Below are 25,019 nucleotides of genomic sequence, written 5' to 3' on the forward strand. Positions count from 1 at the left end.
AGCCAAAAAGTATTACCCTCCTTCTCAGACTGCCTATCACTTCTATATATGTCATAGATTCCCTGACTGCCGCCCAGACTCCCTTTGAGACGGTCCTCCCAAGCCTAGTACCATCCAAGGCCATCATTATTGTACACCTCTGTCACCACGCCCACAGGCTTGCCTCCTCCAACATGGAGCCGCCAATGGGTCGGCGTCTCCCGTGACGCCATCCTCCCGCGCCCTGTCTGTATCTCAGCAGCAGCCAGCCAGCAGCAGTAGCCCCCTCCTCTTGTCTCCTGTCTCCGGACGGAACGTCTTGCACCGGGAGCCGCTCTTAAAGGGGAAATGCACCGAGACCGGGCCCCGACACCCAGCCGGGGGGTGAGGCACCGGGTTGGGCAGTGGGAGGAGTACCAGAGAGGGCGAAACCGGCACTTTGCCACCTGTCATTAGGAGGAGCAATGCTGCGGGGTAACGGGTCAAGTGTACAGCCCGGGCTCTCTGCTCAGGTGTACAGGCTGCAGGGTGGCCCATAGAGAGAGCCTGCAGCAGATGTGTGCACTGGTCCCATATCTTATTTACATCTCACTAATTTCTGTCTGCAAAAAATAATAAAAAAAGATAGATCTATAAATAATTTGTTTTACTTGTATATAGTATGTTGCTGTATTCCCAGACATAGCATTTATCACTCCTATGTGAACCCTCCCAATAATTATAAAAAGTTGGTTCCTATGCATATTGTTGTACATAGGAACATCCCTGTTCAATATATCTGTAGTATAGTTTTTATTTTATTATTATTTTGCATGTGTACACATAACTATGAAAATATGACATCTCCCACCTTAACTTTTATTTTTTTGTGTGCCACAGCGAATGCATTTAGCAATATTTCTCCCAAACTGCAATGTTCTGTGCACTTACTATGATATATAGACTTTATTGTGAATAAAGATTTGTGCTTATCATTGGGTAGAGTACCACAAATATGTAAATACAATGGATAGTGTGGACACATATCCCTATAAATAAGGCTTGCATTCAGTTTTGATGTAACTTTCTTCCATCCTTAAAAGTTACATTGTACATTGCTAAACTGGCCATAGACAGAATGAGTTTTCCAGTCCATCTGGCCGATGTATAAGTGTCCTGAACGATTATCATTCATCGTGTGTGTGTATGTATATATATATATATATATATATATATATATATATATATATATTATGCGATATTCATCCAATGCCACCAAAATCTTTATCATTGTGGGGGGGGGGTTTATTGTTTTTTTTTTAAAATTTTTATTGTCAAACATGTTCAATCTGTCAGGCCGTTGTTCTGTCTATCTTATTCTGTGTACTGTTATTATATGGAGGCAATTGTAAACCATTTAAATGTTTCAGTCCATTGTGCTGGTTGGGTCACCAGAAATATTCCGCAGTGTATGGCCAGCTTTTAGTCTTGGATATGAAAACAGATGCATGGTTGTTTCTCAGGGCAACAGAGAAAAATAACAAATTTACCTGCAGAAGATGTATTTCCCCTTTACAAGGCTTTCCGGTTGCAGAAGGGTTGCCAGGTCGTCCATTTAAAATTAGCCCCATAATGAAGGCCTTAGTGGAGAGTCGCACTACAATATGTATTGCATACCTGTAGTTGTACTAATGGAAACTTGCTTCATGTACTAGAGCTATTGTCATTGTAGTGGTGCATGTGTATTTTATGTACATGCTTTGAAATGGCCCTCAAGGAATGCCTGTATATTGGTGACATTGCATTTTGCATCTTAAAGGCACTGCAACTAAAAGGTTCTACTAGTACCATTATCATGCCTCTTTCCCAGTACTGACTCTTGTTAGGTCGGCCACGCACTCACAGGCCATCCCGCCTGCTCAGTACAATAACCTAGCAACAGGATTAATGTCCGATTTTTACCCATATGTACCATAGCTACGTTGGACAAGATCTGGCCATGTTGCCAGATCATTTACAGCAGGGATATTTAACCTGTAACCCTCCGGCTGCTGTGGAACTACACATACCAGCATACCCTGCCAAAGTTTTAGCATGCCCTAGTAGCAAAACTGTCCGGGCATGCTGGGATGTGTAGTTCCACAGCCGCCCTGATTTACAGCATCGCTGGGGGACGATTACAGATTGGACACAAAGGTCAGTAGGACTCCTCTGCAGCCATCTGACAATTGCGTTTACTATCGAATTGCAGTTTTCACAATGCCCAATATGATAATGCAGGATTTGATACATTTGGAAAGTTTTTCCTCTCAAAGCCTATTATGTTGTATATCATAGGAAAGGGCATAAAAAAACACATTAAATGACACCACTCGCACATCTCTAGCGTAATTAGGAGAGCTGCTATGGCAATTTGAAAATATGCTGGTTGTGCGTTTTTGACAGATTTTTGAAAACTTTACATAGCCATATTTTGGAAACGGCATGAGATATTTTAAATACAATTTTGTATTTTAATTAGACTGCATATTTACTCTCCATATACCAAATTTGAACAAAATCTAAGCTGGTGAGGTAAAATTTTAACAAAAAGTGTGTTTATTTGACACGAAATGGCCCGAACGAAAACAAGTTTTGTGTATATATTTCTGTTTACTGATCTTCTCAATTATCACTTCTCTCCACGGTCCAAACAATATATAATTTAAGGATTTTGAATTTAGTATGTCCCTTAAGCTGCATACACATACAACGATTTTGTTACCAACGATTTTATGAACGATTTTCTGTCAGATTTTTTAAAGTGCAATGAACAATTTTTTTTAACTACAAACGGTTTTTGCATATTCCCTTAATGAAAATTGTTGAGTTGGTCAGTCTGACTGAACTACAAACGTGAACGCGCATGAATGGTAATCGTTCATCGGTTTAACTCAGAAAGTGAACGATTTTACAACGATTGAACAATAAACGATATCGTTAACGATAATCGTTCAAAAAATCGTTGTGTGTATGCACCTTTAGTCTACTTTTGCTATTTTCTCAGTAATGATGATGTAGTGTTTGCTGTAAAGTGGCCAGATGCAGAACAGTGATATCAGGGCCTGATTCAGCATGGATCACAATTGCAATGGCGTACGCAGTCGGCCGACTGTTGCGTACTGCATATACATCACAGTGCGCGACAGCTACACTGCGATCGCACTGTGATTACGCAGAGCACGGTAAGCTATCGCAGAGTGGTGGACAGGTAGTCATCGTTTGGGGATTGTGCTGGGGAGTGGTCAGAGAAACGCAGGCGTGCCTGTCCGTTTGAACGCCGTGCATAAATTGGGCACTGCTGCGGCATACGCAGTTTGTGTACTCACTGCGTGCAACGAGGTTAGCAATTTCTGAGTAAGGTCAGGGCTGCTGTAATTGCGTGAGGGGCCGATGTTACTCAGTGTTTCTGATGTACACGCAGAACTGCAAGATATTACGGATGTGAGATAGCGGTAGTGGCGTCTCTATGCTGGCTGTGCGGAGGCATTGCGATAGCATTCATTAGCATATTTTCGCAGCAGACCTCCGTGTGTAATCCCTGCTACGATCGCAATAGCGATCCATAGTGAATCAGGCCCTCAGTTTGAAAGCAAGCGTATGACTTTTACTACACTCAGGTCAGCCAACTCTGGGAAGGCCATTAAATACTATCATCCCTATCTATCATAGCTGTATAAGGTGTCAATTTGGGGATACATTTAAAGTAAAATAGAAAAGAAAAAAGGAGGTCCGCGCTGGACCACCAAATTCAGTCGATGATTAAGTGCATCTGCAGCATGCAATTTCCAGGGGATTTGCTACCCCCACCCTAAATCATAAATAACAGAACATCAAGAATGTATCCAAATAATTGGAAACATTAGTAACACAATGCAGCTCTGGTTACACTAAATATCTATTTAATAACGAACATGCATAAAAATTCATATACATTATACATATATCTCTAAAGTCATTTAAATCTGCTTCATTCTTCATTACTGAATACAAATCACATTATATAGTAAATATTCCCATGGATATCTTACTAAAAATATATACTTTGACTTAAGTCTGTTGGAAATTGCAAAAAAATTCCCGTGTGAGAGTTGTCTAGATAGTTAAAACAAATCTCTATCCTGCGGAGGTAAAGTGTTCTCAGTAGCAGTACCTCTGCTTGGCATATAGTGTGTTTAGCTGTTAAACACACAGTGGGCCTTATTCAGACCCGGGCGCAAGCGCTGAGCGCTCGCAACCTGGTCGATGTTTGCCCACTAGGCATCCGCACGTCAGAGCCGGCTCCAACGTGCGCATGCGCGAGACCCGGCTAGTGCCGGGCGCTCCGTCGCTACGGGGCTTGCACCAATGGGGACGAGCTGTCGATGGTGATTGACAGCTAGCCCCGTTTGGGAGGCGGGCAGGGGGGGTGGCCGGCCAAACTGAGGCGTTCCCGACGGAACACTTGCCGTTTGGGGGCGGACCCACTGACATCAGCAATGCTGTCAGTGGGGAGCTTCCTGCTAGATCAGAGCAGGAAGGTCCCTGGGGCTTGCGCTTGCCGAGACCTAACCTTACGGTCTCGTCGCAAGCCCCGATGGTCGCGATGGTCCTGACCATCACGACCATCAACCTGGTCGCTCGCTAGAGCTGTGGGTGGTAACCACCACAAGCGGGCGCCCTCATTCAGAGCGACCGCTTGTATGTAGCGATCGACTCTGAATGAGGGCCTGTGTTCCATGCTTAGCCGTGGAAAAAAATCAAATCTGGCTTTCTGTGAAAGCATCAGTACAAACTGGGATACAGTCTTGACGTTCTGTTATTTATACATTAAAAGTAAGACCTAAGTATTTTTTTTTCTGCTTTGTAATTGATGGGTAGATTAAGGTAATTTCTGTTTGCTATAATGAATCCTAAAATAGGCGCTTGCACTCAAACATGCATTAATATATTTTGGTAAAAGTAAGATATAGAAAGTTTGTATAACTGTATGAACAAGTTTGGTTAGATGATACTATAATGGTAAATGTACCGGCACTCCCTAGTTCAGCAGCCTAAGTGATTCCAAATGGTACCCAATCACTAAAACAACATAGATATATCAAAACAAATATGAAACACTTTGGGCACTACTAGATACACATGTTAATAAGTTCATAAGTAGTAAGAGGATGAGATATCTTAGTCTGTAGATTATAGTCATTCATAGAAATTCATTATCCTTTAGATTAGAGGTTCCCAAATGCAGTCCTCAATGCTCTCCCAACAGTTCAGATATTAGAGATGTCCATGGTTGAGCACAGGCGACTCAATTAGTACCTCAGTCAATTTGATTTAACTACCTGTGTTCAACCATGGATACCTCTAAAACCTGAACTGTTGGGGAGCCTTGAGGACCACGTTTGGGAACCTCTGCTTTAGATGATTTCTGTTTCGAATCATTCAGAATGAATGAAAATGCGTTGGTGGCACTGAATACCTATGTGCACATTGTTGAACCCGAGGAACCAGCCCTGTGGACGTTCCAGTAATTTGCCAGAAGGGGAGAAGGGATGGGTTTCAGAACCTCCCACTTTAATGCTCCCCTAACTGCTCCTTACTTGGAGCTGTACACAGTACGGTTCCAGACTTACATGCCCACTTGGATTGCTTTCTGTTTACCCATATTTTTATTATATTACCTACCTTTTAAAGACATACTCCACAATAAGTCTCTCTTCTTTTTATATGGTGCTTAACTGGAGACCATTTTGTTGAAGTTGGATGAAAATAATTGGGAATACTAAAGAAAAGCTGCAACAGAAATCGCCTAAAAGATAATGAATTTCTATGAAAGACTATAATCTACAGACTAATATCTCATCCTCTTAATGCTTATGAACTTTTTTACATATGTATCTTGTAGTGCCCAAAGTGTTTCATATTTGTTTTGATATGTCAAGGTTGGTTAGAGGAACAATTACATAGGGGATGTTTCTTCTGAATGAAAGTAGTTTCTACACTTTATGCGAAAAAAAAATCATATTGTACAGAAACCTTTTTATTCTTCAGTTTGTAATGTTACTGAAACTGCCCTTTAAAACTATAGAATGAGAAACTCGCAGGCAAGGGGCAATAACACAAACTTGACTTGTTTCAAACAGGCTGAGTAGGAAGATTTGGGGAGAGTGATGTGAGACCGTTAATGTTTGTCTTGAATTTTCAACTATTTGTACTCTGACCAAAACAATAATTTTAGGGTGGAAGACACTAGTGTCAAGTTATACTTCCAGTCAGTCAGGAATGTGGGCACAATTTTGGCTTGTGCTAAACTGTGGTCCAGTGACAAACGTTTAACCCTCTAAGTTGACAATATGGAGATGAATACTGCTAGGATGGTTTTTTGTTTGTTTTTTTTTTATTAAAAAAAGAGAAAAATAATACTGCATAATGAATGCACTTGATTTTCAGTTCCATAACCCGCCTCCAGCTCTCCAGTAGACCATCGTGCACAGTCCACGCAATCCTTATCTGTAGCAAGAGGTTAAAATACCATGTAATGCTGAGTAGTATAAACGTCCTGATTGTTCAGGCATTCACGGAAATCTGCCAAATTTTATTAGGAATCTGACTGACAAGTGACATCCGATATCGGCTGAGCAGTAATAAAATATTTATTTTACAAGACAATATGTTCCTACAGCTACATGTTTGGGTCTAGCTGGGCCGAACCTAGTTCCTCCTCTTCACCACCGCCCAGGTACGCTGAATAGAGCACTGGTCCAGCTATTGAAGCTCAACTAGGACTGAGGAAAGGTCCACTAATGCCGGTACTGCTTTGCTAGTGAGACCAGTTCCAAATTATTATTATTATTATTATTATTATTATTATTGTTATTTATTATCCTGTGTCTAAAAAAAAAAAAAAAAAAAGCAATAACCTTTTACATAGTTCAGGAGGACTTGTAACTGGTAAGTAGATGTCATTAAAATCTACTGGTGCAAATTATTGAAATGGGCTCTGCTCCTGGCACTGACAATATTCTTCTTTTTTATGTACTTATGCTATTTTTTACAGCTTTGAAACTTGAGTTCTTTAGGTATGTAAAATAAATACTTTCTTACTACTCGGCTGATATCGGACAATGTTGGTCGGTCAGATTCCTAATCAAATGCGGCAGAATTCCATGCATGCCTTAACAATAAGGGCATTCTATTCTATTCATCATTAAGTAGTATTTGATTCACTTACTACAGATAAACTTAGTGCTATGAATGTACAGTAGGGGTGGGCAATAAGCAGCCCTTCAGCTGTTGTGGAACTACATATCCCAGCATGCCCTGCACAGTTTTGCATGATAAAACTGTTGCTGGGCATGTTGGGTTATGTAGTTCAACAGCAGCTGGAGGGCCTTGGGGCCTGTTCAGACTTCCAGATTAGAGCTACACATACTGTACTGTCTGAAGTTGTTACATGCAACCACAAACACCTGCAATTTACTGTTGGGCATGATGCACATAAATGCTGGTAAATGCTTTAGTAGCCTACCAGAGATGCTGCTTTCCGATTTTTTGGCAATAAATAAATATATAGTGTCTGTGTGTTAGTGAAAGGATGGCACTCAGGGTCTCAACAGCACTTCTAATAAATAACAGGCACAGCCGGGATATATAGTCTATATATCCTGGCTGTGCCTGTTACTTTCACTATATAGTACATCTATCTGCTGGATATATATATATCATATATAAAATTTATTTCTCAAATTCAGGACTGCTAGGAATGAGGTAGCCAATGTGTATTTCTGATCTGTGGAAAGGGCAAGTTTGCCATCTACATGCGCAAACTTTATTGCTTACTGTATGCGGTAAGGAAGTTTGCCAGTTTCATAACCTAACATGTTGGTGAACATCCTGGTGATCACTAACGGGAAGGGACATCCCTCATGGAGAGGCATTGGGCATCTCTCCCACTTCTGGCCTGCATTTGTTAGCCTTGGCAACAATTTCATAACAATGTATATGGGCTGCTAGTGTAGATTTTTAGGCATCTGTAATTTGATCATTGTCTGCACCTATTTGTGAAGTCACTATGACACCTGCCACCACAAAAATGGGTAAAAAAAAATATATCCCCCCCTCCTTATACACACACAGAGCGGTTTTGTCCATCTGGAAAAAAACGTCAGGCAACACTTGTGCTGTGTGTAATGTTAATGCCGTGTGTTTTGAATCTTTAAAACTGAAGACTGTGGATGGCAGCCGTCCTAGTCAGTGGTTATCATGGCTCTAAAACGGCGACCGTGCCATTTTCGTGCAGTTTGATAGCCCTAATGTATTCGCAATTTCCACTGAAATTAAGCAACAACAAAAAAAACCTCCAGTTTTTTTGCTAGATGGACAAATCTGTCGTGTGTGAAATAGCCCCTAAGCTGTTACTTTTGTCAGACTTAACACATTACAGAAATACACAGAATAGTCAATAATTCTGCTGGGTAAAATGTATGCTAATTCTACCATGATTAAAATTATTTAATTTAAAATTTATTGTAATATTTAAATTTTGAAGGAAATGCCTATAGTTTAATTACTAAACTGTAATCAAGTTTAATAGGAATGATTGAACTAATCATCTACATTTTTTTTGTCTTATTTTCTCCCCCCCCCTCCCTTTCTGTACGTACTGGCCTCTGTGCTACCCACCTGTGATGTCCGACCTACCCATCAACCAGCTATCGCATCATTTCACCTTTGATCTCTTTCTGGGGTGCTAGGTCCCCGCACTCCCATTCTGTTTTCCATTTACTCTGTCATCCTCTCTTAAACCATCTTTCTCATGGAGGATGTTCACCCCTCATACCTTTCGGGACAGGAAGATGTGGATAATCTGCCCTACCCAATAACATCCATTGGGCAAAATGATACTTGTACCCCTATGCCAGGAGGTGTGGAGATTGTCCTTGTGGGGGGAGGAGAACCCGCAGTTGGAACGTATCCTGAAGAGAGCGGTGTCCTCACCTCTTACTCTCATATGGGATTTAGAGAGGAGAACAGAGAAGGTGATATGTCCTTTTCTTTTTTTAGACAAGAATTTTGTTTTCTGTGATAGTCCACTGCTCCAGAGGTTATACATGTCTAGTGTTCATTCTAGCATCCTGCACTTGTCACAACCCGTGCAGTTCCTCTTTCTTGCCTGGGGTGTCTCTTTCTGCTATGGTGCTTCTAGCACCCTCTGGTCTATATCTATGCAGTTAGTTGTATTAGCTAGAAGCACCAGAGCAGAGAGCGACACCCCAGACAGGAAAGAACTGCACAGGTTGTGACAGGTGCAGGGTGCTAGAATGAATACAACATGTCTTGATTTGTTCCTTTGTATATAATAATGGACAGGCCTAGAACGTAGCCATGGCTCCATATATGGCACATCGATAGATCTTATTTTAAAGTATCCAGCACCCTCTGAATGTGATAATTTTGTCCAACCTCATCTGGGAGGTTTCACTCCCCTAACTAAGGTCATAAAGGTCAGGTGCATGCGCCCTGTGATTGTCTACTCAGTTAGCCATAGAAGACTCAGTAGCCAGGTGTCAAATTATGTCCAAATTTCATTTGCTTCATAATGATTTCTCTTATATTTTTTTCTTTTTTTTTAGGCATGAGACTGACCCATCCCAGGGATCCAAATGAAATTGGCCGTGGCATCATGGGGCGGTAAGTGCAATTGTGTAGTGGGCATTATGTGCATGATAGAATGTTAAGAATGGCGCCTCGCAGTTTTGGCAAATTGGTAATGTTAGTTCTAAATATTGCAATACATGTTCCAGGAGTTCAATGTTACATTGGTGGCATTTGCATTAAATAAATAGGTCCCCTGTCCCTCAGCAAGACAGCATCAAATACATAGCTTTCAATAAATAGGTTTATTTCTCTCCAACCAACAAATTATCGATTAAATTCCCACAATAAGTCACAGCATTACAATAATAAGAGATATGGTAAGAACTTACCTTTTGTTATCTCTATATCTACGAAGTCCATAGGGTCCACAGGATACCTTGGGGGGTATAGGCGATGGATGTGTTCATCGGGCACCACACATTTAAAAAATGTTCCCAGGATGCACCGGGTCCCCTCTCCTATACCCCGCACCCAGGTCAAGGCACCTTCAGTTACATAACAAGCCATAGGCCGGAGGGGGAGAAAAAAAGAGAGAGAAGAAAGTCTGGAACACACAAGGATCACATTGTCACATAGAAGGAGACAGAAAACCGGTGACCAGAGCAAAGCCCATCTGAAGCACAGGTGCCACAAGGTGGGAGTTCTGTGGACCCTATGGACTTCGTAGAAATAGAGATAACAAAGGTAAGTTCTATTTTATTTTCTACTGTAGGGTCCATAGGGTATCTACAGGATACCTTGGGGATGACCCAAAGCAGTCCCTTTAAGGGTGGGGACGCTCCTGTGCAGAAAGGAGAATCGGCAGCCCAAAGGAAGCATCCTGAGAGGCGAAGGTATCAATACATACTACCTCACAAAGGTATGGACAGAAGACCACGTGGCCGCCTTACAAAGCTGCATAGCCAAGGTGCCACATCGAGCTGCCCATGAAAGACCCACTGACCAAGTAGAATGAGCAGTAACAGAGGGCAGCACTTGAAAGCCCTCATGAGTGTAAGCCTCAGAGATCGTCAAACGAATCTACCAAGGCAAAGTTTGCTTATTGGTTGGCCAACCCTTCTTGTGGAAACCATAGAGGACAAACAAGGAGTCTGACTTCCGAAGGGAGCTGGTACGGTCCACGTATATCCTGAGAGCATGTACCACATCCAATGAGGCCTCGCCTGCCAAGAGGTCTGGAGAGTTAAAGGCTGGCACTATAATTTCCTCATTAATGTGGAAACTAGACACCACCTTAGGAAGGAACCCATGGCGAGTCCGAAGCACCACCCTATCCTTGTGAAAATTCAGAATTGGAGGGCGACAAGAGAGCCCCCAAATCTGACACACTTCTGGCGCAATAGCCAGAAGGAACACAGTCTTAGCCGTAAGCCATTTGAGGTCCACTGAGCCCAGAGGTTCAAATGGAGGGCCCTGAAGAGCCCTAAGCACCACAGCCAAATCCCAAGGAGCCACAAGAGGGACAAAGGGAGGCTGAATGCAAAGAACCCCCGAAGGAAAGTGCAGATATCAGGAAGAGGAGTAATCCTTCGCTGGAACCCCACAGAAAAGGGCAGAGACATGCACCTTCAGCGAATGAAGGCGGAGACCAAGGTCCAAACCTGCCTGCAGGAAAGCCAAAACTCTGGATATCCAAAACACCTGGGGGTCGTACCCTCTTGGACGACACCAATCAAAATAAGCATGCTACACTCTGTGATAAATCCTGGCAGAGGCAGGCTTTTGTGCTCCGAGTATGGTGTTAACCACAGAGGTAGAAAAAAAACCCTAGACTTCAGGAGGGATGTCTCAAGAGCCAAGCCGTCAAAGACAGACGACCCAGGTCCGGGTAAAGGCAAGGACCCTGAGACAACAGGACCATTGAGGCACCACAACTGAGTGTCGTTGGAGAGACTATGAAGATCTGAGTACCAGTGACGTCTGGGCCACGCTGGATCATGCCACCTTCCTCTTTGAACTTCCGAAGTACTCGAGGAAGATGGGAGATAGGAGGAATCGGGTACGCAAAGTGAAAGGTCCACTTGACTGACAGAGCGTCCACAAGAAGAGCCTCGGCGTCTCTTGTTCTGGACCTGACCACTGGCAGCTTGTGATTGTGTCGGGATACCATGAGGTCTATCTCCGGAAGACCCCACTTGTCCACTAGGAGCTGAAACACTTCCTGGTGAAGAGATCATTCCTTGGTTGCACATCGTGATGGCTGGGGAAGTCCGTTTCCCAGTTGAGTACTCCTGGTATGAATACTGCTGATATGGCAGGAAGAGTGCTTTCTGCCCATGTCAGAATGCGTGACGCCTCTGTCTTCGAGTTCCTCCTTGACTTTTGATGTAAGCCACCGTTGTGGCGTTGTCTGACTGAACCTGCAAGGGTTTTCCGTGAAGTATGAGTCTTGCTTGCTGAAGAGCCCTGAATACTGCCCGAAGTTCCAATATGTTGATTGGAAGAGCAGATTCCTCTGTCGTCCACCGTCCTTGAAACTAGTGGTGACTTGCCACTGTGCACCAACCTCGGAGACTGGTGTCCGTCATCCGAAGGACCCAGTCCGGAATCCAAAAGGAGCTACCCTTGTTGAGATGAGTTGTCTGTAGCCACCAGGCCAGACAGACGCACCTCCGGAGAAAGCACCATCGTCTGTCTTTATCCGATGGGGTAATCCATTCCATCTGGAGAGGATCAACTTCTGCAGAGACCCGAATAAAACTGGGCATACTCCACCATGTCGAAAGACGACACCCTGGATCCAAGTAACCTCATCACCGAGTGATTGAACACTCGGCGACTGTGCAGGCAATGGTGTACCCGTGTCTACAGAGCTGAGATCTTTTCTGCCGTCCAAAAGATCTGCTGCTGGCGAGAATCCAACATTGCTCCGAGATGGAGCATCCTTTGAGAAGGAGTGAGGGAAGACTTCTTTCAGACAGCCCCTCCGTGTAGTGACCCGACTCCGGCCGGGCACCTACGAAACTGAAGGTGTCTTGGTCTGGGGGCAGGGTATAGGAGAGGGGCCCCGGTGCATCCTCTGAGACATTTTTAACTGTGTGGTGCCCAGTGAACACGTCCATCGCCTATACCCCCCAAGGTATCCTGTGGATACCCCATGGACCCTGCAGTAGAAAATTAAATTAAAAATTATTCACCAAATAAAATTATACCTCGCTCCCACATAACATAACTCCCTCCCAGCATAACATTAATGTCTCCTCCACATTATATTAATTCCCCATTCAAACACCAGACATACACATACTGGTCGCCTCTTCCAACCTCTGCACCTTGGTGACGCAATCATCTATTGTCCCCGTATTCCCTCCTCCCACTTCCTAGACAAGTGTGCCGCATGTTTCCCTTGCTTCCTCTCCTCCAACCTTCCCTCTCTTATCCTGGGTGCATTCAGTATTCCATAGGACAATTGAACAGATGTGCTGCCTCTAAGCTGCTCTCCCTTTATTCCTCCATTGATCGCACCCAATGGAATTCCTCCACCTTCCACTCCAGTGGTCACTCGCTTGACCATTTCCTAGTCATCTTCTAGTGACCTCTATGGCCACTAACTTCCACTTCCCTCTTCTGGGCATCCTCTTATGACTCTGGTCTTTCCCTTCCACCACCCCCTCTCCCAAGGTTACTCTCTTGACCTTCCTTTTACTCCAATTTATTGGACACCTTTCCTATCATCCCTTCTGCCCTGACCAAACAATCTCATTCTACAATTTTATCCTCATCTCCGCTGCTGAAGCCATCAGTCTCTGACTCTGTCGTTCTTCACCCCAACCCTGGTACTCAAAAATGATGCTCCTTCACAGCCTAAAGGTAGTGGTGGAAATCATGTGTTGTCACTGACTAAATCCATTTGAAATAAATGCTCTCTTCCTACAGCTCAGCCATAGCTCCTGCCAAACAGTCTTACTTCAAGCCAGTTATCTCCTCCCAATCCGCTAATCCACGCAGTCCCCTTTTACCTTCAACTTCCTCCTGTGGCCGACCCCTCCTCAACTCTCCTGCCTGTCTGAGCTTGAGCTTTTCACCCTCTTTACTACCTACATTGAATCCATCTGCAATGTAATCTCATACCCCTTCCAGCCCTATCTGTTTTCTCCCCCACCATCGAAGACAAAGGCTGTGGGTCATATTTAAATGGCTGCAATATTTGAGTCGCAAAAATTAAAGTGACTTAAGCGACCAAACTCTGATTGCCATGGCTATGCACACCCATTCTCGTGCTATCCATTTGAAAAAATTTGGGTGTAATAATTTTATTCTGCAAAAACCTGTATAAAAAAATGGGGAGAATATCCTGTATCTAAAAACCAAATATGTATTTTATTTTAACATATAGATGTCCATTGCTGTCCCCAAGAAAAAATATTTAGCACTTTTAAAAAGGTTCATACGGCAGTCGTGCATTTTTTAATAGCAGTCAAAAAATTATAAAAAGCACTTATTGGGGTGCAAGAAATGCATAAAGTGATTACTTTTTTTCTTTTAGTAATTTGAAGCCATTTTAAGTAAAAAACAAACACCTATAACACCCACCTGCAATGTTTAAAACACCTGTACCTAAAATACAGCACCCCCATATACCTGTCCCACATCGTTTAATCCATTATTCTGCATTTTGCAGAATTTCACCCCAAATTGATATGTAGTTAGTGCTCCAAATAAGCTACTTGAAATCTTCTAATTGATCATTGTTGGGGGTGGGGGGGGGGGGGGTTCCAGAGGTTCTGAACCAAGTCCAGACATTGTTTCCTTAAAATAAAGATATATTTTTTTTTCCCAAAGTTGTATCTCATAATGCTGCAGCCATTTTGACCATTTCTTCAAATTCTCCCTCTCTTCTGGCACTAACATTCCCTGTTATCACTAATCCTTCAGAAACCCTCACTTGAAGTTAACTCTCCCATTCCTCCAAGCTCTCGGAGATGACTGTCTACCTCTGCCTTATCACATTCTTATTCTCTCACTCTACTCGACCCCCTTCAATCTGGTTTCCGCTCCCACCATCCCACTGAAACTGCCATCATCAAAGTTACTAAAGACCTTTTTTACACCCTTCTTCTACCTGTATGTCCCCGGGAGGGTCCATCTCAGTCTTTCTCCCTATACACCTCCTCCCATGGACTTCTCATCAGCTCATTCTGCCTAAAATACCATCTATATGCTGATGACCTCTCTCCCTCCATTCTAACTGGCATTTCTATGCAACTATGCTCTCTCTTCACTCCCCACATTTAAGTCATATCTCCATTCCCGCTACCACCTCTGTAACGTCTCCAGGATCTGGCTCTTTCTTGCCTTTTGCCACCAAAACTGTCAACCACAAATTAATCTCTGTCTAGACTACTGTAGCCTCCTCTTTTCTGGCCTCCTCCCACTTCCCTCTATCCTTAACACTGCTGATTATCTTATTTTCCTCTCCTTGATTGGCTTGGAAAACCCCCTCCTTACTTTGGCCAAATTGATTTGACACATCACACAAAGAAAAAGGGGGAAAATGTTGGTGCATTTAATATTACAACTTCCATATATAACACGATCAATGGAGTATATATCATAGACATGCACCGTTGGATATCCAGATTCTAGGAAAGTTGAGTACGGATCATCCCCAGTTTCCATAACTGCTCTCAGTGCAGCTGTGTGGGATGTAGTTGCCTGGGACCTGTATGATTGGTGTAATTACATGAGAAATATGCATCTACTAACAGATCAGAGTGCCAGCCAGGACCGGCTCTACCATTAGGTGGCTTCCTAGGGTGCCAGAATCTGGGGGGCGCCACGTAGTCTACTTACCACAAAATTGTACTTAATGCAGGTGGTAGCTGTGGAGCTTATAAGATGCACTTTCATCTGAGGGGCTGGGAAGTGGTTATTGGTGGTGGTGTAGGGCAGTAGGTTGAAGTTTTGCCTAGGGTGCCGAAAAACCTTGCACCGTCCCTGGTGCAAGTGGTTACAGTAGTGCGGCTTGCAATTACTGATGCTGGGATACTTTTAACAATGGGGAGTAAACCTGTGAAAAATTGGCTTCTCCCTTAACACAAATCCTCAGTGCTTCATTTGCAAAATCTAAATCGTGAAATCTTTTCTGATACTTCTCTATAAGAGTAAATAGTTCAATCTCAATAGCATTGCAGTTAAGCACAGATTCTCAGCAGTTTGCAAGCATGACCTTACTTATCTCACCTGCTTGTATGCGTGCAGTCTCTTGTTCGCAGTACTGGGAAGGATCAGGGTTCACCGTCAGCTGAGAGTTGTTAGGCTAGCATGCCATTATCCTCAGACTTCAGCTGACCTTTGTTTTGCCTTTTTTAATTTCTTACAGCTCAGAACAAGACCATCTTTCATCTAAATTCACTCTTCCACCTCCTGACCATCAGACCTTGCACCACATTGGGTCACACCAGCCTAGCACTCACGCCACGTCCTGGGGATTCTCAGCTGCAGACACTCACGAAGTTGAAAGAGAATCTGATGAAATGCCTTCAGAGGAACCATACTTGAAGAATAGGATAGATTGGTCTTCAGGTTTGGAGGATGTAGAAGGTCATTCACAGTTAATCATGGCAAGGTCAGACCCAGCACCCATTACCATGCCAGCATTCAGAAGAGCCCTACAATTAGGAACTGCTCATGAGGCTTGGCAAGGGGGAAAGTACTCGGAAGAGGATGCACATGTAGAGGTGGAAGAAGAAGAGGAGGAAGAAGAGGGATCTGTGTACACTTGCATTGAGTGCAGCATTTACTTCAAGAAAAAAGCTCACCTATTGGAGCACATGTTCCAGCACTCCCAGGAAGGAGAGGGTGAGGGGGTGCAGGCAGGTGAAGATCCTCACACCTGTGGAGAGTGTGGGAAGGTATTTGGAGATGAGGAGAGTCTGGAATCTCACCGCCAACTTCATCAGGAGTCCAGACAGAAAATAATAGAGGAAATTAGCAAATTAGAGAGCTTGACGGATGAAGGACGAGATGCCCGACTGCAGTGCCCCAAATGCCTCTTTGGTACAAACTCTTCCAAAGTTTTTGTTCAGCATGCAAAGACTCATGTGAAGAAAGTTGCTGGGGACACCCGAGGAACCCCAACATCTTTCAGAGTGTCTTCTGAAATACTAGATGGAGGGGAAACTTCAGAACCAGTAAATGAAGAGATGTGGAAAAGTCCAGAAGCAGAGGCTACATTTGAACAGGGGTGGAAAGCAGAATTGCCCCATCCTGTAGTTCTGGGTCCTAGTAAGGCAAAGACGAAGACTCCAACTAGAGAAGACTCTGAAAGTTCTCTGCACGAAAAGCAACATAATGAGGGAGAAAGTAATAAGCAAACAAAGGCCTTCCAATTGCCAGAGGCCGCTGTAAAGCTGAAGAGTAAATTTAAAGAGACTTTGAAAGTTGGTGGGGGAGGTGAAGAAGACCAGCGACGACAACTGAGAGAGAAGGTGGCTGTTGTTCTCCTGCAAAATATTGGCTCCAAGAAAAGGAGCATTAAGGGCCGTCAGGCTTGGGGTTATGGGAAAAGGATTTCTGCAAGTAAGAGGAACCTGGTTTCACGCAGCTCCCTTAACCACCATCTAGCCAGAGATGAATGGGGAGACGATGGGGAAGATGATGTACCCTTAGATGTCTTATTAATGGATCCCAAATATGCAAGCCAGCTGGAAGCCCTTGGACTAAGGAGTGAGGAACGGGAGTGTCCATATTGTCCTGATCGCTTCCACAATGGGATAGGTCTTGCCAATCACGTCAGGGGACACTTGAACCGTGTTGGAGTCAGCTATAATGTACGGCACTTCATATCGGCAGAAGAAGTGAAGGCTATTGAACAGAATTACTCCTTTCAGAAAAAGCGCAAGAAAGGTGAGAGATTAGTTGTTGTCTTATTTGTCTGTAAATGCCCTAACTAGTGACAGTGAGTTAGTTATTTTTACACCAGGAATGATATAGTTTGTTCCTGCTGCTATTTAATATGCAGTGATATAATTTGACCATAGCCTTGTAAATTTTAAAACACCAGTAACATCAAACAATATATTTTTTTTTGTATCACATTGTTAAAGTAAACAGGGCTGGATCTATTAAACTGTTTTTGCAGTCCGTTGTACAAAAATCTTCTATAACCTTATTATTGTAAAACGACTAATAATAGATTTAAAGTAACACGTTACTGCTTACTTAGGAAGCTTAAAGAACAAATTATCCGTATGTAAACAAAGGCCTAGTGGTGGGGGTTTGGGTTCTTTGTTACATTATAATAAGTAATATAATTTATTCCAAGGTCTATATTTTGCCTGCCAGGCTATACACACATTTAGGTTGATAGCCTATAAGACCAGACCTGGCTTTGTACAACCAAAGAAGAATTTTGTTGAAACTGGTGTTTGATGTTATTGGGCCCTTTAAAATTATTTCTGTGATTACATTCTACTTTTTATGCTGTTAAATTTGCTCTAGTTTATGTTTCTTTACATGTGTATAGCCAGCTGTGGTAGCACTTTACAGAGAAATGTCATGTTTATTGCAGATTGCTGATGATTGTTTTGTCATGTAGTAATTTTTGCATGTGAGCAATGTGAACTAAATTTGAATAACGCAGAATATGTAGACTGGGCTACGTTAGACAGACACCAGAACAGCTGTGCATATAGTATAGCCCAGTGTTTCCCAATCGCGGTCTTCAAAGCACTAACAGTCCAGGTTTTACGGATATCCATGTTTGAGCAAAGTTGGGTCATTCAGAATAACTGAGGAACTAATTGATATCTCTTTTCCACCAAAAACTCTGTTCCGACCTGGGTTTTGAGACATGGTTCCAACCCAGGTCAGACACATTCTGCACAGCACCATCGATCTAGGTTATTTTCAGGTCAGCCCCGTTCACACTAAACCTGTGTCTGCCCTGCTAAACTTGTGAGGTCATAAAAAGTGGGAGGTGACTGCTCCACAACCACCATCAGCTAATTTTAGGCATGACCCAGGTCGGATAACCCAGGTTGCGCCGTTGACACTGCACTATTAACCAGGTCCATCCTGGTGGCTACCTGGGTTACTTGACCCGGGTTATTTTTCAGGGACCCTTTTACACTGAGCTGCGACCCGGGTAGACCCAGCAAAAACCCAGGTTTTTGCTCTGGTGTAAAAGGGGTATTAGTCACCTGTGTTCAAGTATGGATATCATTAAACCCTGAACTGTTAGTGTGCCTTGAGGACTGAGGTTGGAAAACACTGACATAGGTTGTATAGTGTAGCATAGGTGGCCAGGATAGCCAGTATGTATAGTAATTAGCTGCTAGGAGTAAAGTTGCTGTGGTATATTGTGGGAGTATGATGGCCAGGAGAGTTGGCTTCTATGGTCTACTTAATGTTTCCAGGAGGGGGCAGCAGGGTCAAGCTGTTATCATAGAGGGGAAGAAGACTATGGCAGAAGAAGCTGTGAGCTGCCCTCAGAAGGGCAGTGGTGGATTCTGGAGGTGACTGGGGAACCTGATTAGTTAGGTGAACTGAACACGTATGGCAGCAGTGGGACAGATGAACCACCCGGCCTCAGTGAGGCAGCAGTAGGGCTGATCTGAGGGGAGGACAACAGTCTTACAGTTGAAGTTAGTGGAGCCAGGTTGTGGTGTTTGTAGTATTTCAGTGACTGTACCATGCTGAGTAGCACAGTGCACATTAACCTGAGGTAGATGGGCTGAACAGAGCAGGAGGAAGGTGAGCCAGGATTTGTACTGGAGGCCGGGTGAGCAACATTGAATAGCGCTAGAGGGAGGTCAGATAAGGTTTAGTACCAGAGGAGGCCGGGTGAGCAACATTAACTAGCACAGGACACCAGGTGATCTCGTCTCCCCCTCTGCAGTGGCGAACTTTGACCCCAGTACCTTCAGCCTGATGCGGTGTGAGTTCTGTGGTGCTGGTTTCGACACTCGTGCTGGCCTCTCCAGTCACGCCCGTGCCCACCTGCGAGACTTTGGTATCACCAACTGGGAGCTCACAGTGTCTCCCATCCATGTCCTTGCTCGACTGCTAGCCCGCTCACCCGGTCGTCCACTGCCCCCCTTTCCACCTTGGCACCAGGACACTGACACAGACGGTAAGAAGCCTTTGTGCCTGTTTATGCCATCACTGATGACATCACATTGCATCATCACCAGCCTGCAATCAGACCCAAGTGTGTATCCTGGCTTTATCCCTTCCCTCCCCAGCTCTAACAGCCTTATTTTCAACACCAGCCCTTTCAGCATCTCTCTTCCTTCTACTCTTGTTGAAAGCAACTTTCATTAGCAGTGATGATGTCACAAATAGTTACGTCTCATGTGACATCATCACATGGCCGTCCTCCTGTTCTAACACTGGCGCATGGAGATGCACATTGCCCTAGGCCAGTGGTTCCCAAACTTATTTGAATCACGGCACTCTAGAGTATCAGCATTGTTTTCATGGCACCCCTAAGTTTAAGTTTGTTATTGAGAAATTCAGAAAAAAATGTAGTAAAGTGAAGTAAATTGAGGTTACCTGTCATCCTTGGGTTCAGTTATATGGTGGTGGATTGGTTTGCACTTCTGTTTTTTCACATATTTACAGTACATTGACCATAAATAATTTGATTTGGTGATGGACCACCAACCTGAGGCACCCCAGGGTGCCACGGCGCAGTTTGGAAACTACTGCCCTAGACATAAAAATTATTTTATTGCTGTTTCGGGAGTCTTTTCTCTGTTCACAATTTTTAATGAAAATAAAAATCTTAAATAAAAAGTTCAGTTAGTTTATTTCTTTTAATTAATGAACTGAGACGGCCATACTTCCAGGGAAATACACCCCAGACAGCTCTGCTAACAGTCATTTCTATGTAGTTAAATCACTGTCTACCAAGGGTACACCCTGGCTCCAATACAGGGCGATGTACTAAGTTTAACATCCAGTTAACAGACCATGGGGTAAATTTACTAAAGTGAGAATTTTTTAAAGTGGAGATGTTGCCCATAGCAACCAATCAGATTCTAGCTATTATCTTCTAAAAGGTGCTAGTTAAATGTTAAGTAGAATCTGGTTGCTATGGGCAACATCTCCACTTTTAAAAACTCTCACTAATAAATTTACCCCCAGGAGTATTCCCTGCCCATGGGCTTGAGATTCTCTGGAGCTGCAAATATGGAAATCCAGCAATTCTGACAGTCTTTGTGGGCTGTCCTATGATAAAGTTTGGATGGACTTGGTAATGATTAATTTCAATAGAGCAGGCTTAAGAGTGGTGTTGAGGTGAAATTTAATATTTATTAACAATGTCCCTTACATTACCAAGATCATAGGGTGGTAGGTTAGCTTGGCTGCACAATTAGGTGAACTGGATCCAGTCATTTGGAGCCTGATTCAGATTTGCACATAGGTTGGCAGCATTGCATGCTCTCAAGTAATTGAAGATTTCCTCCTGTATTTAGAGTTTGCTGCATCGCCCCTTTCTGTCTGCACACATTTGCGCTAGGTCTGATTTCAGACTGAACTCTTGGTGCAAGAGTTCAGTCTGATATCGGACCGATCTCTTCAAAGCCCACAATTCCTTCTACATGCCCTCGGAACACTTAGCCCACGTGCCAATGCCCAGTTACAACCTTTCAGCCGTAAGTAGAAATGCAGTTTTAAATCCATAATAACTTTGAAATTGAGGTGCAAATTTACGTATGTTCGGATGCATGCACAGCACAAAAAGTCACAAGGCCCGTCTTCAAAACGGACTTGCATCCAGCCCTGAAATGGGCCCTTCACGTCAAGATCGGATGCTAGGCTTGTGGTCATTAGTGGGCAGCATTTCCCATCTGTTCCAATGTCAATTTTTTTGGCCCCAGTTTAGGTCAATTTGGTTAAAAATGCCCATGTAGGCAGTCTGTGTCTTGATAGTTCTAGTTTCTCTATACAGGTGTTTTCTCGTCTTTGCTGCAGTAGTGCCAAGCAGCCCCTTCTCGGCGCACCTGGTCCTGTAAAGGTGGCCATACACTGCACGATATACGTGCTGATCCGACGGATCGGCACCATATAGGTGCTATATCGTGCCGTGTATAGGCATGATATCATACCTGGTATCGTGCTGTGTGCTCCCGCGGGATCGTAAATCGCATCCCCAGGTGTTCCCGCAGGTTCATATGATCTGGGATGCCATGTACGATCCCATTCAGATGGGGGAGCCTGCAAATCGTGCGGTCAGCGCGATCCATTTGCCGGCGGATCACCAGTCGCCCTACATGGTGCATCGCACCGTGTACGGCTACCATAAGACTTTTAGCGCTGGGCAAAAATTTATCTAAGTTGCAATGCGATGCACCAGCAGACTCTGCTGATTAATTTGATGAGACACTTGTATATCTGGGTGCGACTTGGTTTCTCAGTCAGCATGCGACGTGCTGATGCAATGGCCGCAGCTTTTTTCCCACACCAAGTTCCGTTTACAGACTCAGGTGCCCACGGATATACAAGTGTCACATATCAAATTAATCAGCAGTCTCCTGGTGCATCGCATTACTTACACATTTTCGGCAAATAATGACTCCCGACGCTAGCAGAGTTGCCCGGGACTCAACGGCTCGCTTACGCCAAGCATATCGCGCTGCATGGCGTATTGAGGCTAGACGAGCAAGGACAAAAAAATATAGCGAATCCGATTTTAGCTCTTGTTCAATCTGGCTTCTTCATGTTACAAGCCTTTTATTTTGGGGAACTTTTTTTTTTTTTTTAAGTAGTTCTGAACAAGTTTTATCAACCAGTGTCTCTTTATACAAAGGGTGAACCAAAAGCCTGCACTGATACAAGGATGGCAGCCATGACACTGTGGCTTGGCAGTTATTATTATTATGCCTCTGCTTTGACATGGTGACATTTACTTCAGTATTGCCCCTTACAGACCCAAAAGCTGTTATTTGCTAGTGTAGTAGCTGGCTGGAGCTGCTGTATACTCAGGAAGTACATGGGCCGGGTTACTCCCATTGTGTCTCCCACAGTACTGTGTGTGTGTGACCCTACTGCAATAGTCTAGCAGAGAGAAGGGGGATGTGATTGGGTTTGGACTCCTCCCGGGCACCAGCTTTCCCAGGAGCACGGCCGGTAGGTAGTATATGTGTAGTATAGCCTCAGCCCGCTGCTGCACTGTTTGTGGTGAGTGTGTGCTGTATCTCTTTGTGCTGCTCTGTGCTCCTGTTCCCGCCTGTGCTGCCTCTCTGTCAGTCGTCCCCGCTGCTGCCACCCTCACATCTACTGCTGCATTCCATCACCCGTGCGATCCCCGCTAGTCTGATTGGCTGCTCCCTCATTCTCGGCGCCACCGACGCTCGGGGTCGTCACTCCATTGAGCCGGCCTGGCCTCGTGCCCCCGCGTGTGTGTCTGTGTGCGCGCGCCGCCTCCTCCCCCTCCCCCTCCCCTTTTTTTTTTTTTTTTTTTTTTCCTCTCCCAACCCCGCCATGATGGCGGCGCCCAGCGAGCGGACAAAGGAGGCCGGGCCGTGGCAGCCAGGAAGGAGCGTTGCGCTGCTGGGCGCCATCGGGGCCGGGGAGTTTGGGACACCGGAAAGGAGGGGCCAAGAGGAGGAAGAGGAGAGGGCGGCGGGAAGGAGAGGGCGCCCGTGGCCGCGGGAGGAAGCTGGGCCTGCGAGGCGGGCAGAGGAGGAGAGGAAGGCGGAGGAGCCTGGGTTTGAAGCGGGTGAGAGGCCAGAGTGAGTGGAGGCTGAGTGCGCTGTGTCCCGTCCTGGCTGCTGCTGCTCTCAGCCGGCACACGCCTGTATGTTACGGGCTGTATGTTACACGTGTGATGTGCAAACCCGGGTTACATGTTAATCGTTTGATGTACTTCATCATCTGTGTCTGTAATCAACACGATAGTGTAGCAACCCTGCCCCAGATATGTGTGTGTGATAAATAGGCACTGACTACATGTTACACCCTATGTGATGTAGCTGTGGGGGCACGGGTCATATGAATCAGGATGTGGATGCCAACAAACATCACATGTGTTACGTTGTAACTACAGGCTGAGGTGATGTGCTTGGTCAGTGGCGCCTTAGGTGTGCTCCGCTGGTGTGTGTTTGGGGGGTGCAGCTTACACGCATGACACAGCAAAGCTAATAATTCTGGGATCAGACTGCTCGTGATATGTTTCTTTTGAGGCATAAATGCTAAAGTATGGGGGCAACAAGTTACAGGATCAGGGGACGGCGGAGGATCTAGGCATAGCGGATACAGCATATTGTGCGGGCTACATACCATTCACTTGTACATGTTGGCAGACATTTTTTTTAAGCCCTTTTAGCTTTGTAAATTTTGACCTGTGCGAATGAAATTGTTTTGTAACTGTCTCTGCTTACAGCAGGCGTGCATGTATAGAAGTGTAGTGATCAGTTCTGACTGTATAGGATCAGTAATAATGCTAAGTGACTGTATGGGAGTTATCAGAAGTGTGGTATTGGCGCTGCTTGCATATTCGCATCCAATTATTTTTTATTTTATAAGAGGTGCTTTTTGCCACCAATAATTCACTGCTTTTGCGTTTGCTTGTTAACTGCATGCTCTTGGGGTCAATGGGGTTGATATTTTTTCAATCACGAGGGTCACACTTAAATGGCTCTTCATTTACATTTTTTCATAATCATGTGCGACAAGAATTATGGGAAGCCAATCGCTAACTACCCTTACCCTATCACTATTGATTTTTGCCAACAGCCAGCCCTCCCTTACTGGAAACAGGTCATTGTTATTGCTGATAATCATATCTTGTTTCGCAGCTTTAGGGTCAGATGAAGATGATGGGACACCATTAGATCTGGGCCGACCTCAAATTTCAAAACCGGCGCAGAACCGCACAGAGAAAATGACATCCGATCAGAGTGCGGGCAAAGGGGAAGACTCTAAAGGTAGGTGATCTGTGCCTTATAATATAGTGTAATCTAAGACTTAAAACAAATGATACCTCCCTTACCTTGCCAGTAGAGGCATCATTGGATGAGCGGCTGTTTAGCAGCTGCTCATCCAATGATGACATTGACTTTTGCTATTAAAGTGTGGACAATTTTGAAAATACAAATGTATTCATCTTTTGCAATGAAACTGTCCTATTAACATTGATGGCATTTGAGATATAGGCTGTGTACTTGTAAAAAACATTTTTAGGCTTGTATGCCTTGAGGACAATCCCTACCAGTTTTAGGTCCAAGATTATAGTTGGGCTGTTGTTCTGCTGGGTGTGGGGGGGATTAAAATGTTTTTTTTGTTTGGAGGAGTTCACTTTAACAGGTTGCGAAGTGTAAACTGTATTGACAGTTGAACTACACTTGATAGTTATTACTCCTTCAGCGATCCTGCGGACAAAGACAAGCACTTGAATAAAGTATGCTCCTTCCCCCAACAAAACACCAGTTTTAGTG

At 44.2% G+C, this 25,019-nt stretch overlaps 1 protein-coding gene across 5 annotated transcripts in view; it reads left to right on the forward strand.

Annotated features, from left to right (window-relative positions):
• Window positions 1–210: 210 nt before the first annotated feature.
• The window catches only part of WIZ (WIZ zinc finger), a 40,672-nt gene continuing 15,863 nt past the window's right edge, over window positions 211–25,019 (forward strand). For 3 of the 5 annotated variants that reach the window (XM_088480353.1, XM_088480354.1, XM_088480357.1), the window contains exons 1-6: window positions 212–363; window positions 8,688–9,014; window positions 9,609–9,666; window positions 15,956–17,481; window positions 19,475–19,708; window positions 24,381–24,509. In XM_088480353.1, coding sequence (XP_088336479.1) covers window positions 8,792–9,014; window positions 9,609–9,666; window positions 15,956–17,481; window positions 19,475–19,708; window positions 24,381–24,509 — 2,170 coding nt within the window. In that variant the 5' untranslated portion in view covers window positions 212–363; window positions 8,688–8,791. Of the gene's footprint in view, window positions 364–8,687; window positions 9,015–9,608; window positions 9,667–15,955; window positions 17,482–19,474; window positions 19,709–24,380; window positions 24,510–25,019 lie in introns of all 5 variants that reach the window. The other 2 variants (XM_088480356.1, XM_088480355.1) reach the window with 2 other exon arrangements.

Source organism: Taudactylus pleione, unplaced genomic scaffold, assembly GCF_031769625.1.
Source record: "Taudactylus pleione unplaced genomic scaffold, aTauple2 ptg000253l, whole genome shotgun sequence".
Taxonomy (NCBI): Eukaryota; Metazoa; Chordata; class Amphibia; order Anura; family Myobatrachidae; genus Taudactylus; species Taudactylus pleione.